Source organism: Lissotriton helveticus, chromosome 1_1 (genome assembly GCF_964261635.1).
Source record: "Lissotriton helveticus chromosome 1_1, aLisHel1.1, whole genome shotgun sequence".
Lineage (NCBI taxonomy): Eukaryota > Metazoa > Chordata > Amphibia > Caudata > Salamandridae > Lissotriton > Lissotriton helveticus.
Genome location: NC_136057.1, coordinates 771,262,778 through 771,284,175, shown reverse-complemented (window position 1 = coordinate 771,284,175; position 21,398 = coordinate 771,262,778). Strand labels below are relative to the sequence as shown.

General features: G+C 41.0%; 1 protein-coding gene across 1 annotated transcript in view; it reads left to right on the top strand.

Moving 5' to 3' along the window:
• CFTR (CF transmembrane conductance regulator) overlaps window positions 1-21,398 on the top strand; it is a 1,176,514-nt gene that overhangs the window by 324,081 nt on the left and 831,035 nt on the right. The window contains exon 4 of the mRNA XM_078674337.1: window positions 8,936-9,151. Within this exon, the coding sequence (XP_078530463.1) occupies window positions 8,936-9,151 (216 nt within the window). The remainder of the gene's footprint in view (window positions 1-8,935; window positions 9,152-21,398) is intronic.

Genomic DNA, 21,398 nt, shown 5'->3' with positions numbered 1-21,398 from the left:
CCATTCAGAGATAAATCATTTGTCACAGTACTACCAGCTATGAAAGTCCCACCTCCTTCTTCTTCCAGGAGTTTGTCTATATAATCCTCACTATATGTAAGGGTCTCTTTTTCAGACATAGTCTGGTGTCTAGAACAATTATAACACTTAGGACAAACAGTAATCACAAAACTACATACAATGTTTACACATACAACCCGCGCAGTCAAGCTGCACTAAGGTAACCATTAAAGAAAATGGGGTAGCCCACAAGGTATGGACCTGGGTATATCTATATATACCCAGCACCATACCTTGTGGGCTACCCCATTTTCTTTAATGGGCACAACTCCATTAAGCAGGTCCTCGTGCCAGCTCCCCCTGCAACAGTTCTCTTGCCCAGCTTGCACACAGTCTGCTACCATCTGCTGCCTGTCTACCTGCTGCCCTCTGTTTGTGCCTCCTCTGCTCGTTTCTTGCTTGTGATTAGACTTTTCTGCTTGTTTTTCTGCCCTCTGTGTTACCTTTTCTGCTTGCTTTTCTGCCCTCTGTGTTTCCTTTCCTGCTCAGATTACTGCCATCCATTTTGCCGTTCGGGTGGTTTTCCTGCCCTCTGTTTTGCCGTCTTCTGCTTTGATTTGCATTTCTGCTCGTGTTTTTGCCTTTTTCAGGCCTCTGTTTTGCCCTCTTATGCTCTGTTTTGCCTTTTTGCTTGCTCGTTTTTCTGCCCTCTGTTTGTGCATCCTCTGCTAGTTCTTACTCTGCTTTACCTTTTCAGCTTGTTTTTCTGCCCTCTGTTTTATGATTTTCTGTTTGTTTTTCTGCCCTCCTTTTTGCCTTTGCTGCTCGTTTTTCTATCCTTGGTTTTGCCTTTACTGCCCTCATCTGCTCTGGTTTGCCCTTTTTACTTGTTTTAATGCCCTCTGTTTTGTCTTTTCTGCAAATTTTTCTGCTCTCCGTTTTGCCTCTTCTGGCCGTTTCTTCCCTTTTTCCTGCCATTTCCCTCCTCCCGCCTATTCCCTCATTCTGCTACCTAGTGCCCTGGTTGTTTTTCTGCTCTCAGTTTTGCATTTTCTGCCCTCTGTTTTGCCTTTTCCTGCTTATTTCTTTCCTCTTCCTGCCGTTTCCCTCCCCATGTCGTTTCCTCCTGCCAACCAGCACTCAGCCCTACCTCCAGGACCTCCTTAATGGAGGCCGCAGCAGAACTCCATTAAGCAGGTCCTCGTGCCAGCTCCCCCTGCAACAGTTCTCCTGTCCAACTTGCCCACAAACCGCTACCATCGGTTGCCTGTCTACCTGCTGCCCTATGTTTGTGCCTCCTCTGCTCGTATCTTACTCTTTTCTGCCCTTGGTTTTGCCTTTTTCTTCTTGTTTTTCTGCCTTCTGTTTGCCTTTCTTGCTAATTTTCCTGCCATCTATTTTCTGCCCTCTTTTTTGCCCTCTTCTGCTTTGTTTTGCCTTTCTGCTCGTGTTTCTACCTTCTGTTTTACCTTTTTTTGACCTCTGTTTTGCCTTTTCTGCTAATTTTTCTGGCCTCTGTTTTGCCCTCTCCTGCTCTGTTTTGCTTTTTTGCTTGCTCGTTTTTCTGTCCATCAATTGTGCATCCTCTTCTAGTTTCTTGCTCTGCTTTGCCTTTTCTGCTTGCTTTTCTTCAGCCGTTTCAAGCAAGCCTGGCTGAAGACGGCTGAAATGCCAGAAACCGGTCTTGGAAAGCTTGTTTCCGGTCCGGGGAAGGCATGGCTTGGCAGTTCGGGCTGGACTGTTCCCATGAGGCACAGCGTCAGACTGATTTGCATATGGCCATGTCTGAACTGGGGTGGCAGAGTGGGCTAAAGAACGGTGAAGGATTAAACCTAGATCTGTTGACTGGGTGTGAGTGTTTGATTGGTTCAGATGCTCCGTCCATCACCACCCCCTTTTGTACTACTCTTAGAAAGTTGGCATTTGTTGTCCTAGTTGGTGTCTGCAGCCTGTATCCTGTGTCACATTACTAGGCAGATCCTCCAAGATTTCGCCATTTCACGTTCGCCGCAAAATCGGCACTTTTTAAAAAAATGCTGCAATTATTACCAAAGTGCCTGCGAAATCGGCACTTTTGTAAAAATTCAGCGATTTTTACAAAAGTGCCTGTGAAATTGAAGGGTAGCGGCTGCCAACCCAGGCTGGAGGAGGGGCTATAAATGCTCAGGCTATATGGTTTAACGCACAGTATGCCCAAAAGAACCAGGATATTTAATATGTGAGGAAAGTACCCAGTTTATTTATTTTAGTTATCCATGTCACTATTTTTTTTTTAAAATCTGTTTTACCTATCATGCTGGCGACTAGCGCCTTTCGTAGTTTGTTATGAGTGTGCAACATAGACAATAATTTAATAAAGTTACTTGCCTGGTTGTGGTTATTTTAACACTTGTTGAAACATATGTAGAATTGTACATTTACATACGTTTTAATTGTGGGATTCACTTTTTAACCTACATAAAATAAAATATATTTAGCATGAACTGTAACTTGGTCAGCTAGATGTGCAGTGCTGATCCCGAGAGCAGCATCAAGCACGAGTACCTCTGTCAATATTCATGGTCTTACTTCCCTATACAGACCCTACAGGTTTTCGTGATTACAGCTGAAAATGAATGATTATGAGTAAAATAATGTGACGCAAAAATGCCGCTAAATTGCCATATTTGTGCCACTAAATTTCCATATTTGTGCAGCTAAATTTGCTAATCCATGCCGCTATATGCTGGGGGGTCTGACTAGGTGTAGTTAGCAGTTGGCCTTTGTGTATTGCTCCCAGGCAACATCCCAAATGGGGATTGGGTGTTTGCAGGATGGTCATCCTGCCCTGATGGAAGGAGCTGTGCTATCACATGCCATACATGCACTTCAAGAGAGCTGCCTTAGCACACACACACACAAAGAACTTCACACTAGCCTTTTGTGACTCCAGACATCCTGGGTCTACGGCAGGGAGGAAGGAAGGAAATTCCAGAACCAGATGTGTGGGAGAAGTATAGAAGTTTCTCCCACTTCCAAGGTGGCAGCAGATATTAATACTGGACCCTCCGACCAACTCGTCATTACACTTCTAGACCTGTTATTATTGTAGAAAAAGGACTGCCCTGCTGCTACAGGTCTACACTGCTGCTTGAGGCCGGCCCTGCTGTCTGAGAAGGAAGACTGCACCTGCTCCCTTCATTCCATGCTACTTCAAGTGACTCCAAGGATCAGCTGACTGACCTCCTGTTTAGAGCTACAGGGGCATAGAAAGCTCCAGAGGCCTCCCTGCAACTGCTCAGCTGTCCTGCTGCACTGGACCTGCCTGAGCACTTCTGGCCTCTGTTGGAGTACGTTCCTGATCCCCTAGAGGTGCCTCTCAGGTCCTGGACCCTTGGTATGGCATCAGTTGAGCCCTCCTGGAAGAAAAGGAGAAATCCTGAAGTGTTGGGCTCTTTGGTACCACGAATGGCTCAGTTTGCCCCAAGATCTTGTCACCCACACTGACCACCAACATGAAGCTCTGGTGAAGCCGACTGTTCATGCTACAGTGACCAACAGTGATGACTAGCAACATAAATCTCCTGCAACAAGTGACGCCCGACAGGATCTTTGTGCTACAGTGACAACTATCCACAATGCTTGGCCTGCTCTTCACCCCAGAGCTACAACCATTCACGACGCTATGCCTACTGCTCGTGGCCTTCTCTACCGCAAGCCGGACTCTTTCCGCTAGACATTGAGAACGAAACTTGTTCAGTGGGACTAACTAGATGTGTATCCGGCCCACATTTCATCTCGGTTGGCTTGAACCTTTGACTTTACCCATGTCTAGCTTGAACCAGATGAACGCAAGTGATGTTTTGTGCTTTTAGGTCTAATACTTACTTCAAATCTTTAAAACTGCATATTGCCGGTTCTACTGATTGGATTTTTTTTGTTTTGGTGTCAAATACAGTACAAAATGTTACTCTATTTTCCTAAATTGTGTGGAATTTTTCATGTGCTATGTTTTCAATTTATTGCTCTTTGTGTTCTGCATAAATACTGTACACATTGCCTTTAAGTTAAGAAGAGGTTAATTTGGTGACTTCTTGTGGTACACCCTCACAAGTTGTTTGGTTGTTGCTTGAGAACGAATTACAGCGACCTCACCCAACAACCCAATTTTCTAAAGTTATTTGCCCATCTGCTCAAAGTTTGACAACAATGTGAAGATGGATGGCAACTCAAGTCTTCTCATGGGAAATCCGGTACTTCAGCAAAACCTCAAACTTACTTATTTGATCACTGTACAGCTGTATGTGTATATCAAAGCACTGCAAATGTACAGACACTAACTGTCAGAACTATATACTCGCAAAATATTAAATGGAAGGTTTACTCCACCTTGTCTTAGCCTGAATCGCAATCCTCCCTTTTGTTTCTGGGATGGTAAGGAAGGATATGAGGAAGGAATGGGTTGGGCAGACACTGCCTCATATCCTGCTATACTCTCCTCTCAAACCTTTTCGAATTCACCTGTTTGAGACTGAGTAGGAAGGATCACGACTAGAGAAAAGATTAACATTCCTAAGCTGGCTTCCCATATTCACCACATAAAATTTAATTTTGCCCCAGTTACAGAGTGGAGAAATATGATTTGGATGACAAAATAGTGAGAACTGGAAGGAGTGAAAATAAAGTTTTACTTATATTTTCTCTTTGTACCTCCTTCTCATATCCTGTGTCACTGGTGCCGGATATCAGAGTGGGAGGCATTGTAGGAGAGAACGAACCTAGCATTTCGGGCTCATGGCCCAGCCCCACTCTGTTCAATGCCTATATGACCTCTCTGGCCAACATCATCAAAAACCACGGACAGAACATTATCTCCTACGCAGACGACACCCAGCTCATCTTCTCTCTATCCGAACACCCTCCCACAACGAGGACCAACTTTCCACCTGTGCATGCCCAGCATTGCCAACTGGATGTAAAACAACTACCTCAAGCTCAAAACAGACAATAAGGAAGTACTGACCTTACCGGAGACCTAAAATGGCTGCTGCCACATTTCCGTTGATGTGGTGGCAGCCAATCAGATCTTATCTAGGGACCTGCCAGCTTTGTGGATCCTCCGGGGCGTGAAATATCTATGCATTTTGAACCTTAAGTTCTCAAAAATTACTGATTGGATTTTCACAAAATCACAAAACGCACATTTCTGAACCAAGATCTAGCTTTCTTATTTAGTGAAACCCCTTGTATGAAGTGACTAATGCAATTTAAAACTGATATTAGTCATTATTTCAACATTCAGACCAAACAAATACATAGTGAACAGTGTCCGGTACAAAATTAAACTTAAATTTGATCCGTATATCAATATACAGTTTTTCTGCTGCATCTGTCAGTCAGCAAATGCCACTGTTCGGTATTGTGGGATATGTAGTTTGCTGAACCAACAGTATACCAGGAGACTTCTAATACTGATAATGAAACTGATTGAAATGATGACCAATATCAGTTTTACATTACTATTAATTATTTTGTAGGGTATCACATTGGTTTACATTGTTTAATGTATCATTAATTTATTGGAATTTTTTTTTTTTCTGAACAAATTCCCCTGCATCTCATAATGGGTTTCTGCATGTGGGATTCAATTAGATTACATGTATTGGTGGTTCCCCTTTCACACAAGAAAAAGAAAAATAATTTAAACAAAATCAAAGAATACTGTTCGAACTCATATCCAGATGAAGATAGCATGTGTCATAATAATAGTCCATCAGCATCAGTGACAACTTGTTAGCCTCTGGTCTGGTCCATGAGCTCTTGCGGGTTGTTGGCCATATGTTTATCTCAAAGGAATGAATTATGACCTTGTGGGACCTTCGGGTTTCCAGATCTCACTTGTAGTCACATTTTGTTTTTTCCTGAGGTCCCAGCTCTTTACTAGGTATCTTCCAGTTTGTTTGGATACCTCCACATAGATGAGACTCAGTAGAAAAAATGTTCAGTCCTTGTCAAAGTTACATTTTTCTTTTTCCAAGATATGACCAACATAGTTCTTCCTGATCTCATTGTTGAGGGGACATTTTTAACAGAAAGAGGGTGAGGCCATCAAATTCACCAGATGAGCAATTTAGGTAGGCAAATGCTCTCTTTGATCAACAAGTTGGTTAAGAGGAGGGTACTGCTCTGGAAAGCATGAAGAGTCTCCTTTGTCTGTGAAGGGTAGGTTTGACAAGTTAGGGTTGAGCTTTCTGAGAGACATCAAACAGTCTGTATACCTCTACTGGGTGAAGATTCTGTAGGATTGTACGTCTTTCATTTGTTCTCACTGTGGTTATTTGTTTTTGGATGATTAGCTTGATTTTCTCAATAGAAGTACATTTCTGAGCATTATTATCCAGTGAAAGGGCTAGTCCATGGCAAATTTCTTCTTTTTCCCTGTGAATGGAGATTTTTTGCTGAGAGAGAAGTGCTCTTTACATACTTTGTTGATTACATTTGTTTCTAGAGAACTTAGCCTCTTTAAATGATATTTTTCTAGGACATTTGACAGATGTCTATATGAGTGAGACATAGCAGGAATTTAGCAATCCCATGCTAAATGATATAACAACTACACAATCACTTTTTTCCCTGGCCAGGCAATAAAAGGCAAGCAGACATTTTACCTGCTGTTACTTTCTTTACGCTGATCAGAGTTAGAAAATACTTACTTTTTTCATTTTGGATATGATCTTAGGTTGATATAGTATGTAACAAATTTCTACATTTACCTGTGTATGTTTCTCTATTGCTGCCAGGGAAGATATTGAAACTATTGGAAACCAGCAAGCCTAAAGATACCATGGGGAATAAATCACTCAGACTGGCAATATTACTTCCATGCTTTTATGTGAGAGCCCATACTTCATAAGGCCTTCTAAATAATAAATCAGAAGGGAGGCTCTATCCATTAACAGATTCCTTAGAATATAAAAGTAAAAAATGTGGTATGCCTCAAATGTACTGTTCTGCTAGGGATAGTTCTCAAGCATGTTGTGGTGCTGGATCTATTTTAGAGTCAGGGGAAAACTCAGAACTAAATTATTATTTTTTTAATGTTTTTATTGAGATTTCGTATTACATTACATCAAGAATCCTGGTGAGCGCATATATTTTAATATAACATAAAGGTTCAGTAATGCTTGGCAAGGGGTTATACAGCGAACATTGGTAAGATATCAATTTGACAGATGGGATTGTCCTCCTAAATTTAGTCCCCTTGAATATCTGTAACAATTATCCGTTGTGGACAGATCTCAAGACCACCCTCTGTTGCACCGTTATGGAGGGTATGGGTCATTTGGTCGATGTTGTCTGGGGTATCTAGGGACTCTGTGTGTTACCTCTAAATATCCTCGTAATGTCTCTCACCAGTTCTTTGGTGCATGTGTTCCCAGAAAACTATGCATCGGAATCGGAACTTCCAATATTGAGAAGAACTGTGAACTTTGGGGGGAATTAACTGGGGGTAGTACTGCGGATATTCTAGTGTGGGAAAAAAGGAAACAATTTGAATCTGGGTAAGTGGCGTGGACTGTGGTTGGTGCGTTATGGGTGGTAGTTGCTGAAGGCAATGGCTGTGTATCATGTGGGGGAGATGAGGCTGGCATTATGCGGTCTTTTGTCCTAGGGACCAGTACGTACTTGTGAGCTATCTTCTATCTGCCTCTGTGGGGAACCCAACGGGGATTGTGCCTGAGAGGTGGGTGGGGTTGGTGGCTGTGTTGTTACGTGGGTAAATAGGTGCATCAGTTGCGCCCATTTAAGGGAGATTAGGGGTTTTCGCATGCCTTTCACCTCCTCATCCCGCAGCGTCTCCTCTTCCGCCGCCCCCCATTTCTTCACTACTCCTATCCATGCTGCCTCTGGGGGTCCATCCGGGGCTCGCCAGTGCATGGTTATCCCCCGCTTGGCTAGGAGAATGGCCAGTGAGGCAAATCTGCATGTTACTTTCTCGGATTTCCGTTTGCGGAACAACCCTAGGGCACTGGTTTCCCATGAGGACAGGGTCGAGTTATTAGTGACCTCCTGAAGTGTATGGTGTATCTGGTTCCAATGTTGTTTAATGAAGGGGCAATCCCAAAACATGTGTTTGAAGTCAGCTTCGGGGGCTCTACATCGGGGGCAGGCGAAGTGTGTGTCAGGATGGAACCGGTGGGGGCGCTGTGGGGTGAGGTACCCCCTATGGAGTATATTGAATTGAATGTTTAGAAAACTGCAGTTTCTAGAGACTTTCTTGGGATACTCCAGGACTCTCTCCCACTCCTTCTCGTTAAATTCCCGACCGACTTTGTCCTCCCATGTCTGTCGCAATGTGTCCAGGGGCGGAGAAGGAGCTCTCGGATTGCCCTGCCCACTCCCATAGTATTACCGGGTGTGTTGGGGGTAGAGCCTTCTGCGCGTTCCAGAACGGGCGGCAACAACTCAGAACTAAATTAGTATAGCCCTACACCCAGACATCTAAAAATCACGTGTAATTTGATTAAAAACATGTTTGTTGTGTTTTAGAATTCACTTCATAGAAAGCGCGTATCATTCTGTATTTGTCAAAAACACCTTACCAAATTCTATGCTTCATCCAGAAAAAGCCTATGATGTCATGTCATGTATGGTATTAAAATGACAGGTGCCATTACCACTTGATTAGCCATCACATAGTGTGTCAGTGATGATGTCCTTGGCAATACAAATGAACTCCTTAATTGACAGCTGGGAATACATTTCCTTCTTTATTTGCATCTTTGAAAATTGTTTGCACTTTAGCAACTTTTCTGTTGTACATGAACTTCTAGGACCATGAAAAATTACAGATTCAGTGTACTGATGAAGCGGGGGGCGGGGGTCAGGGAGTTTGGATGCATGGTGGATCTGTTGATGATCATTTTCAATAAATATTCTTGGTTTCTCTTTGCAGGAAGTTACAAAAGCTGTGCAGCCTCTGCTACTGGGAAGAATAATAGCCTCTTATGACCCTGACAACAAGGCGGAGCGATCGATTGCTTACTACCTTGGCATTGGGCTATGCCTCCTTTTCTTTGTGAGGATGTTGCTTCTTCACCCAGCCATTTTTGGACTTCACCATATAGGGATGCAAATGAGAATAGCCATGTTTAGTTTAATATACAAAAAGGTAATAGCATCCTTACGTTGCTTTACAATTAATATTGCTATTAGATAGCGGTATGTTATGTTGTTATCAACATTTGTATATCACACATTCTGCTGTTTTTGTGGTCTCATATTGTTTTCAGTTTTCTACCATATGGTTCTAGGCCTATTATTCAAAATCCGACTATGTATGACTCACTTGATGATATGCTATGGATGTTGTGCATTGGTGATATTTTGGTAAGGGGATATGATCCTGATTTAGCGTTTTGCAGATGGGTTACTCTGTCTGAAATGTGATAGATATCACGTCCACCTTATTATAAGGGCATTACATCCTAGGCACTTATAACAAGGTGGACAGTATATCGGTCACATTTGTGACAGAATAACCCATCTACAAAATTCTAAGGGCCTAATTTAGATGTTGGTGAACAGGTTACTCTATCACAACTGTGACGAATATCCCATCTGCCAATACATTCTATTATATCCTGCAGGCTTTATGTTTTGGTGGACGGGATATCCATCAGCCATTGTGACAGAGTAACCCATTCGCCAAGATCTAAATCAAGCCCTACATCTTAAACCTGGTTCTCTCTTCAGTGGGGTGAAGTGACTGTAGTGTCAAAGGCACAGAGAGGTTACGGAGGATTAGTGCACTGTCCTGGTCCTGATACCAAGTAGTAAATAATTCTACCCTAAGGGCTGACATTTAGATGGATATCACTGAGGAGGTGTTCAATTTCAAGTAGTCACATAGTTGCAATGCTTTTTGCAATGTTAGCCTGAGAAGGCACTGTGGGGAGAAGGACCCCTGGAACAGCAGCTATTTATTTTGAAAACAGGTTACAGTAGCATTCTTTAGTTTTTAAGGAAGTAATAATGACTAATGGGAAACATTATTACAATTAAGAGAGAGTCAACCTCGAGTCATCTAGGGTGAGCCCTCTGGATATAGGGGAAATACCTACTTCTTAAAGGAAATCTCTGTAACTGAATGTTATCCAGTGATGTGCCTTATCATCGAGTTCTTCCCAACCCTTTGAGGGTCGGGCATATTACGAATTACTGGGGAAGATGGGCTATTAGGAATTACGATTACTCCTTGGCCCTTAAGTATGATCAACTAGTTTCTGCAATGTACCCCAACCCTGGGGCTTTCGTCAGGATCCATATGTACCTATTAATACCCTTTTGGGAAAGGGTGGATGGTTATTTATTTAATCAAGTATCAGCAAAATGAGAGGGGGGACTGGGAGCAACGGAAGGTCCAGGGCCCGTGCTCCAAAGCTTACAGCTACTTCACGATAGGTGGTCAGTGTTCCTAAGAGGAAGAAGTAGGTAGTGGACAAACGAGGAGGCAGTCAGTCAACAGACTGTTTCTTGTTGCCCTCACACACCCCTGGGGGTGTCATGCTTCATCACCGGGAGGGTTCTCCTCATTGGGGTGGCGCTGCCATCGCCTATGGGTCCCACGAATCACCCCAATTTAGGACGCCCTCGCACTCATCATATGGCAACCAAAACCAAAAAATCGCCGCCAAAGTGACACTTTGGGTGACCCATAGGGCATTGCAGCACATTCTCTTCCAGTACAAAATGCTATGTCTAGACAACTTTTAAAACTTTTCCTACTTTGTATGTGTGCTGTACAGTGCAGCACTCATGCAAAGTTGTAAAAGAAATGAAAACTTAAAATATTTCTCTTTTTAACGCCTGTTTTCAAATGGTGTTCAGTTTTGACACAAAACCCTGTCTCAAATTTTTGGTAGATAGGATTTTGCATCAAAAAGCATGAGTAGTTCCATGGGAACACTTAGAAGCTTTGATGCTAATTAATGGAAAGCAGGGATCATGCTACTTTGCATTACTTTTAGTAATTTTTGTGATGCTAACACAGCACAAAATTTTGGTAAATCAGGCCCTTAATTTCATATATTTTCGTCTGCATTTCGTGTGATTTCCGCAGTGAAAATTTTGAAAATTTTTCCCAGGCCTATAATGGCAGCCCAAATTTTTCTGAATACCCACCCTGACTGCATTTATGTAATAACTCCAGTTATCTCCAGCACTTATCTGTGCTCAGATGCATAACTGCAAAAATGGACCTGCAGTATAAACATAGCTGTTGCGGAAATAGATTAAAAAATCATTCCTAATGTATAGGATGCACCATCTGAGCTTGCACGAAATAGCCATGAAACAACATTTGAGCTATGTAATGAATGTTTGCAACCATTTGTATTTGCATGGGTGCAAAGAGCACACTCATGCTAATACAATAATAATAAACCGGTTATTTTAAAAATACCAGCACCAGACTAAGCGTTATGACCCAAGACAGGATAAGACAACATCCTGGCCACTCACACATAACACCAAAACACTTCCCACATAGAACCACAACAATCCACAACACTCTTCCAACTACTCTCTACATGCTACCCACGTGGGAAAGCTCTTCGGCTGCCCTCCCAGGAGTAGTAAATGCTATCCACCGAGGTTCAATCTGACCTGTCTCCATGAATCAACCTAATTTCTCAAAACCCCATCTTTAAAAACAGTTCTGGAGAATGTAAAGTTCTATTAACATCTGCCAAAAACAGGTCAAGTCAAACATTCCCGTAATCTCCTGGAGCTCACTTAAACTCTTCTAGGAAACTGTTTCCTGTCTTGAGCAGGGAACTCTGCTCCTCGAACCTATCTTCATGATCACATAAACTATGCAAACTGTTCCGAAAGTTGTTGCAAAGATTGCTGGGCACTACTCAGTACCACAACTGTCACATAGTGCATTGGCTTCCTAACCTAACTCTAAGGGTCATTGGTGTTCACCTGGGAACTGACAAACGTAACACCTTACAAGCATAAAGCACCTTTGCTGGGGATCCTGATTGAACAGTCCACTGTCCTTCTGTCCTGTTTCTGTTCATCACGGTTCCAGCTCACAGCTTGACCCGAGAGATGGCTCCATTTCATTTCACTATTGGGTTTTAATTTTCAACTCCCATGATCCTTGGTAGATACTGAGGCCCTCATATCAAGGTGTATTTGGGTGTGAGAAGACTGTCTATTGTCATAACAATACTGCATGGTGTGGTTTTCTTTGGTCCAGTTCTACCATCCCATAGTGTGTTCAAACATTCCCGGGTTTTTTCCCCAGTTGCAAGCTGCAAACTGTGGAATGTGGACTTTTTTTTCCATCCACATAGCTAAAGCCTGGAGGAATTTGTGTGGGGAAATGCTGTGAATGCTTGGCAACTTTACATATCTTGGAATGGGAAATCAGATGAGAATGCTGTCTACGCTTGTTTTGCGATTTCTGACTTTGTGCACCACGTGGAATGAGGGTCACAGGGTCCCAACACTTGCCTGCGGACTCACTAATCCTTCTGCCTTAAACTGTCTCAGAATCCTCAACAATTCCCACTATTGACTTCCATACTCTGTGTACTTCAGGGACTGTCAACTACGTATGAACTGACAGAGAGGGCACAATCAAGGCGATGGAATGGGATGGATTTTTCCAAAGATGGCAAATATTAAAATATATTCTTACAGTACTTAATAAAATATACCTAACACCAGGGTGGATATCACAACCATAGCTGTTACTGAGTGAGAAATCTAGGAAAAAGATTTACCCCATATTTCAACTCAGAAGTGCCAGACAGAGCTTGTAAATTGCAGACTCTTAGACACCAGACCAGGATCTCTGACTCCACATACATGTTAGGTAGAATATGCATTGATCATGAAATCTAGTAAGGTCACAGAATTCCTTAACATACTCCTTGCACTTTTGTGAACCCCAATAAATGAAAATGACACACAAACTGTAGGCACACAGAGTCTTTCGTATACCACCCGTCAATCCTGGAAAGCGCTCTCATACCCTCACGGGTCTGGTTTGCGCTCTATAAAACTTGAAAATAAAAATAAATAAAATAGTATAATGCCTCATTTTTATGACTCACTGCCAGGGTACCCATAATTACATCATGCAACACATAATTCATGATGTGTATATTGACCGCCAGAAAGGCGTCTGGTGAAATGTTGAGGTAAAAGGATGCGGGTTCTTTTAAAAGGTCTTCATTGCTTTGAGACTGCTAGAAGTCGGAGCTGGATTGAGAATGCCTGGCTGTCTACACGAGTCGAGCCCATCTAAATCCCCATATTACATTTTGCATGACGTTTAATCAAAGCCTATCCGTTGTCCTGTCATATCTAGAAGTTCCAAACTCACATGTACACTGCATCATGTGGGACTGTGGTAGAAGTGAATATGTAAATAAGTTAATGGCACTAATTAGACATTTTAGAGAGGCCGACCAGTAATCACTTGTTGCAAGAGCAGTGTTGTTATTTTCTTATCGGAAGTGAGTTTGCATGAACTACGGAAATTGTTCTTTGAATCCTGCGAAAGTAGGGCTTCACTCATGTTTCTATCATATACACATTATGTACACGAAAAAGTCACCCACACAAAGAAAATCTGCTCGGTAAATCATGATAAAGTCTATTGAAAGTCCAATGCCTTTACAAACTTCCAATAAGAGGTGTGGAGAAGTTGTAGTTTGAGAGGGAATAATGACATCTTCCAAACATTGGAATTCAAATATTTGTAGTAAAATATTATGATGTATTGTAACCTTGCTTTTTATATATTTTTTTTTGCATCAATCGAAGGATTTAAAGTTTTGGTAAGTCTGTGCTTTAATTAAATAAAATTACCTAAATCAATGTATGCTTCTTTATCTGCAATACTGTCATTGTCGATGTAAGAACGCTGCTACGCGTAGTTTATTCGTCTGTTTGTTTAAGTTGGAATAATCTTAAAATATGTTATTTATTCATTATATTTGTACTCGTTCGTCCGTGAAATCTCTCACTAACTGTCTAATCATTGTAACCGGACGCTGTAAAGAGGCTTTTGTATAAAAAATACAACGTCTTTTCTTGATAGAATAAAAGCTAATCATCCTTTCAGTCTAATTGAACAACTTCCTTTCAACATGCCTACCTCTTAAACTGTAAATATGAATAGTGTTTTGTTTGTGTGCTGGCTGCTTCCATGTTCACAATACGTGTTCTAAGTAAGTGGAGTGGGCCTCTCAACGTAGTGACGGGAACATTAGAAAACATATTATAGTGTTCATCGGTTATATATTGCACCTTTTTAATGCACAACAAATACAAAGTATGTAAATGTTGAAAAGCCTGAATTTGGCGCGGTTTCAGGAAGAAAAACATCCCATTTGCCCAGTGAATAGCACGGGGGCCTTTTGCCCAGTGGATAGCAAGGGCAATGGGCCTCTAGTAGCATGTTGGGAATTAGCTACGCCCCTGCATTTGCTGTGTCAGTAAATGTTGGGCCTCGTTTTACCATCTCTGGACTTTTCGTCTTTCTCTTTCTGTATGTGTTTTTTATTGATTTGATGAGTTTAATTGATTTGATTTTCACGGTTGTCTATTAAATTTGCTATTGCTTGTTCCGCTCCTAGCATTCTGGGTTTTCTGGAACTGATACACTTTGTAAATAAATAAACAAATCTGTGACCCACTTACCATTGGAGAGCGCGAACGAGGAAAAAACAAAGCTCCGTGAGTTTTCAGAACTCCGCGAGCTCCGTGCGAAAAACTCCGCAAACCCTGAGGACAGGACGGAGTTCACTGCCCAGGCTCAGGGCCGGCGCTAGGCATGGTCAGCGTGGGCGGCGGCTCAGGGCCGGACTGGGAACCAAAACCGGCCCTGGCAAAGTGCTCGGCCGGCCCCCCCCTCCCCACTCGGGGGGGGGGGATTAGGGGTGGAGGTGCCGCCGAGCGCTTCTCTAGGGCCGGTTTTCGGCCGATTTTGTTGCAGGTCCAAAAAAACGGGCCTGTTACAAAATCGGCCCCCTGGAGCTCAAAACCGGCCCCCACCCTTGCGGCGCACCGGGGGATTGCCCGGTGCCCGCTATGGCCAGTCCGGGCCTGGGGCGGCTGCACAGGGCCTCGCACTCAGCCCACCAGCATGGGGCCACGCACTGGTGATGTGTCCTGTTGTTTCCCTGGCGATCTATTTAAAAAAAGGTGTTGCCTTGCAATTAAGGTCCATTGGAGGGGGCCCCCTCCGCGGGCTTCTCAGGGATGGTGTCTGTCTGGAGGCAGAGGGGAGGGAGACGCTCCCTCAATTGCAAGGAGACCATTCACAGACACTGTGGGGGGGCCATTGTCCAGCATTTTGGCGCCCCTACAGTTTTAACTTTTAGACCACAATAAATTCTCACACCTATCGGACTGAAGGTGTGAGAAATGCTTGTGGTGTAAAAGTTAAAACTGTGGGGGTGCAAAAATGCTGGACAATGGGCCCCCCACAGTGTCTCTGAATGGTCTCCTTGCAAGGGGCCACTTATCTAAATTAGAGGGGGCCTCGCACGTTCCCTTTTAGCCCAGGGACTCCCAAATCCTAGAACCGGCCCTGCCCAGGCTTACCAATAAGTGGCGTAGCAATAAACACCTGTTATCTGATAACTTTTGCCACGATATCCTGGGGGCGAACGTCCAAACGTAAATTTGTTATGTTTCAATGCTGTCCGGGTTGTCAATGCAGTAGCAACTCGGACATATATGTTCTGGTGATGTCTAGTACTACATAAAGTTTTACTATGAGCCACAGTCTCCATTCTATGGAGCGTCGCAGAATGCTCGCTTCAACAAGACAGAATACGTAGTCTAACACTGAGAAATACTTAAATGCATTAAAACAAGTTCTATATGTGTATCCATGCCGTACAGGGTGCCAACTAATGGCTTTAGATGTTTAGTTATCATTACAAGTTGTGGAGTACTTTTGGGCAAAGCACATTTCATCGACTTGGCTAATTACAAATAAATGTTTTGTCAGTCACAACCTGGATCAGGTCCCTCATTCAGAAGAGTGGTGTGAATACACCACACCACTGGCATTCATTCCTTTAACCAAGATTGCTCACACCCCAGGCATAGGTTATTCCAAGAAGTGGCAATACCATGGTATTCCTACCCCATTTTTGGCAGTTTGCCATCTGAAAATGTTACCAGTATGTAAGTTGTTACAGTGTCTGGGGATGAGAGAAATAGCATATTTTTTAAGAATCTAATTGTGGTTTTACATATTTAAGCCTTCTAAATCACCTGGTGGTTAGGGGAGAGGGCGCAATCACCTGTGGCTAGAACAGTAGACTTGTTATTAATATGGGTATCCCTTACATTTCTGGGGGACCTACATAATTAAAAAGAATTCAAAAAAGTTATTGGTTGGAAATATTTCTCTTGACTTAAGGGCAGTATCGAGTGGTAACCTTTATAATAACCCATCTGTATAACAGGTTCTTTGAATGCATATAGGCACGTTAAGAAATATCAGGTACATTGCCATTCAATACACATTAGTCAAAGTTCTCTGGTGTACCAACCCTGGTCTGGTGTGGGCATCTCAGGATTGCCAACCAGCGAAGGACTTAACCGTGGTGTGCCCTTATTCCAAGTGTGGTCAGTCTGAACTAGACCGGGAGGTGTTTGTTCCTGCAGTTAACAGGGCAGTTTCTGGTGTGATTGATGTGAGTCCTGTTTGCTTGCGTCATTATTCTCCTGACTATGGACTTTGGACACGGGCTGCTTTTCTCCATGTGAATATGCTCACTACGGATGCACTTCTACAGAAAGACTACAGGATTTCAACGTCTCTGTCTCCTGTCTCTCTTTGGCCGTACTGGATGACACGATTTGGATCCTGATTATGGGAGTCTCATTCCTGCAATTCCATGTCATGTTTTAGCAACTCGGTTAGAGTAATTTCAGCTTCGCAGTTCTATGAAACCTTTCCAACTTAACATGACTACGGTTACTTCCTGCAATATCTCCTCCCATTTTTTTACTTTTTCCTATTGAAGTGGCCCTGGGATGTGATTCAGTGCATCGAAGCATCACTCCATGTTGATTGCTCACTCTGGATCCTCCTGGTACTTTTTCCTGCTGCGTCTAATGTTCCTGAGCCTGTTTTGGCTCACTTGCCTAAACCTCTAGTGTTTCCTCTGGAAAATGAAGTTGTATCCAGCCGGCATTTCTCTTGCTGTCATGCTTCATTGTTAAGATATGATTCTGGAGCAAGGAATAAAAACTGAACAGACGCAGGCCATTGCTTGGAACAAAGAGAAGAAATACAACTTTAACTTGACAAAGATCAGTAATTGACAAGGAAATAGCGTGTTACAAATGTATTTCCTGTATTTCAAGAATAACACAACTTTTCTGATTTACATACATATATTAGCTTAGGCACACCATTTTTGTAAGTCAAACTGAGAGAGCTGAGAGGCAGACTTACAGTGTGTGCCAAATACAACGAATGTCTGACAAAATGTCGATATACAAAATATCGACATACAAAAATATTGCAACAAAAATATCGATATCAACAATATCAACATCCTATCTCCAACAAGGTAAGTACAAAAATATCGATAAAAAAAATATCGATGTCGAAACATCTTAATTAAAAAATATAGTTTTTTTAACGAAATAAAATATGTAAAATAAATTAAATAATACTTATAAATGTAATAAACATAGTTAACATATGTTATAATACTTAAAATTAATAATTAATATACATAATTTCATAAAAAAGAAATTAAACATCTCCACATAATACATAATATATACTTAATAATAACTTTTAATAATTATTTTAATAACTTATAAATAATTAAAAATATTAGAAATTACAAATACATCTATACACATAAAATAATAATATAAATACAAATTAAACTAAAATGTAACAAAAATTAAAAAAAGTAAGGAAATTGTTGGATAGCGTAGGGGTAAAAATGACTATTCCCACTCCAAAGAGTGCAACAGTAGGGAAAGTGTTGGATAGCGTAGGGGTAAAAACTACTATTCCAACTCCAGAGAGTGCAACAGTAGGGAAAGCGTTGGATAGCGTAGGGGTGAAAATCCTATTCCCACTCTAAAGAGTGCAACAGTAGGGAAAGTGTTGGATAGCGTAGGGGTAAAAATTACTATTCCAACTCCAGAGAGGGCAACAGTAGGGAAAGTGTTGGATAGCGTAGGACTAAAAATTACTATTCCAACTCCAGAGAGTGGAACAGTAGGGAAAGTGTTGGATAGCGTAGGGGTAAAAATTACTTTTCCCACTCCGGAGAGTGCAACAGTAGGGAACGTGTTGGATAGCGTAGAAGTTAAAAATTACATGCTTATAAATACATTAATATTTAAAAAAAAAATTTTTTTTAATTATTAAATAATTCTAAACTATTTACAAATACCAATAAATAATTATTAAAAACATAATTACCAATGAATAATAAAGTAACAATACATTAATAATAAATACCAAGTAATATTAATTAATTACCCATTAATAATTAATTAACAATAATATATTTAGCAAAAACAATGAATGAAAATAAAATATTACTTAATTACATTTAAATTACTTCCCACCCTATTCCCCTATAAACCTATAACCCGCTACAGAACATAATTATCAGTTAATCAATTCATTAAAATGAATTACTAATTAATACAAATTAATTAATAATTAATAATTAATTAACAATAATATAATTAACAAAAACAATTAATGAAAATAAATTATTACTTAATTACATTTAAATTACTTCCCACCCTATTCCCCTATAAACCTATAACCCGCTACAGAACATAATTATCAATTAATCAATTAATTAAAATTAATTACCAATTAACACAAATTATTTACCAATAAATTAAAATTCATTTATAATTCCTAAAAATTTGTAATTAATTTAGTATAATTAAATTACTTTCTACCCTATTCCCCTATAAACCCACAACCCGCTACGGTGCTAAAATACAAATTTTTCTTAAATTACATTAAAAAAATACATATTAAATGCATAATAATATACATAAAAATGATATAAAAATCTATATTAGTAACATCAATATTACTGACATCGATATTAGTAACATAGATATTACTTACATTGATATTAACAAAATCAATATTACTTACCTTTGAAAGTCTGTCCCTTCGATATTAAAAAAAAATCGATATTACTTACCTTCTATATTCTGTCCCTTCGATATTAAAACATTGACATTATTGTAGGTCGATATTAAAATATAGATATTTTGTCTGCCTACCTAATACAGCCTGTGTGGAACTATACTTTGTTATATTATAGTCTGTGGGTACTAAACACACAGAAACATTTCCCAAGCAGTTTTAAAAAAATTTATTTTTATTTTCCAACCGAACAATTAGAGCAATACAGTTCTCACATACTACAGCTGCAGAAATCGATCGCAGACAGTTACAATCAAAGTTGCCATCAACAAAACCATCTCCGCCCCCCTTTGACTTGTGTTAACTAGTATTCGCCACCAGTGCCCTATCGTTTTGGTTATGTGTTTTCGATCTGGGCAGGGAACAGTAATCAATGGGCTTCGAGGATGGTCGCTAGGGCGGTGCACCCTCGTGGCCCCGTGCCGAAGTACCCTGTGTTCTAAGTACACAAATTGCCGGCCACACACTTACTCAAATCCTCTATTTTTGAGGGAACAAACCATAAGAGACTTCCTGGTTCGTTCGGGTATATCACTCAAACCCTTTTATTATTTGTTTGTTTTTTGTCTTTTTTTAAAGTATTGATGTATGAAAGGGACACCTTATCGTTTTGTACACCTTATATACAATTATTTACAATTCGCGATTATTTACAACACAAAAACATACACATACACATAACTAGTTGTATTATACAAAGTGAATTGCTCTGATATATATACACTCAAATATTCATACTATGAAGAAAAAATCATCCGTAATTCCATAAAGACCAGAGTCAAAAGTATAAACTTGATGACAATCATAAATCAATGAACTACAGCTGAATGTAGACAGTTCAAATAAGGAAAAATAGACTCCAAATTAATTCATTCAGTCCATTCAACCAATAAATGGCTAATCTTTTTACGCCAACGCGTTTCGAATCCGGTATGTCAACTCTACGGATTCTCATCAGGGCTCTGTCTTAATACGGGATATCTGCAAGTGTATAAAATAAGACTTGTTTTAGCTACATTTTTGACAGTTGTTTAGCTTCCGACTACATTTAACTCGGATTCCTCATATTACCTGTTGAACCAGCAGCCGCCGGTCAAGGGTAAGGTATTAGTTCTGACTGAGTTTCTTTTCTTTTCGGGATCTAAAAACAAACGCAGGTATCATGACCTGTTCTTGCTCACTTTTTAAGACCAGAATGGGGCACATATGTTATTAACATACCTTACTGGATCATGCTCGTGATCCTACGTTTCCACCAAATGGGAGTTAATTTTCAGTCTTGTATTACAGCCTGCGCATACCTGCTCTGAGGGATTCCTCGCTTGGGCTGCACCACCAAAGTGACCACCCCAGGAACTTGAAGGCTAACTTGCCCTATGGCCAACTGCTCCGTATTAGGAGAAACTGCACGGAGCTGTCAGAGTTTGAAAGACACGCTGACACATTCTGTCAAGAAATGGAAAGCCGCGGTTTTCCCAAAAAACTGTTAAAAAACTCATTCAAGCGGGCACGATGTACACCACGCGAATGTTTGCTACAAACAAAATCAAAGGCTGAACTAGACCGGATGGTCTGTGTCACCACATTTGGGCCTGACACAAACAAATTCAGACAAACCGTGTTAAAAAATTGGCACTTACTAGAAAACCTGGACTGTCCATTTCCCCGTCCGCTTTTTGCGTATCGTAAGAACAGGAGCATCGGACAACATCTTGTCCGAGCCGAGATAGCATTACCCAAACCTAAGAGTGACCTATTGTCTCAATGGAGAATGAAACCCATTGAGGGACATCATAAATGTGGGACATGCGTGGCCTGTGGGACTACTGTGGAAGGGAAGGAATTCCAACATGGGAATATTAAGTGGAAACACTTAAGTTTCTCAAATTGTAAAACACGAAATGTTGTGTATGTAGTCATTTGCCCATGCAATAAGATTTACATAGGCAAGACAACACAACAAGTGAATATGCGCATAACGCAACATAAGTCTAGAATCAAGAATAAAGTGCTTACAGCACCTATGGTGGAGCATTGCATTGAAAATAAACACACTGAGAATGACTTAAAGTGGTCAATTCTATATGTTCTGCAACAGTCTAGATCCATCGACCATGATAAACTTCTACTAAAAAAAGAGGCCTACCTTATACTTAAGTTTAATAGC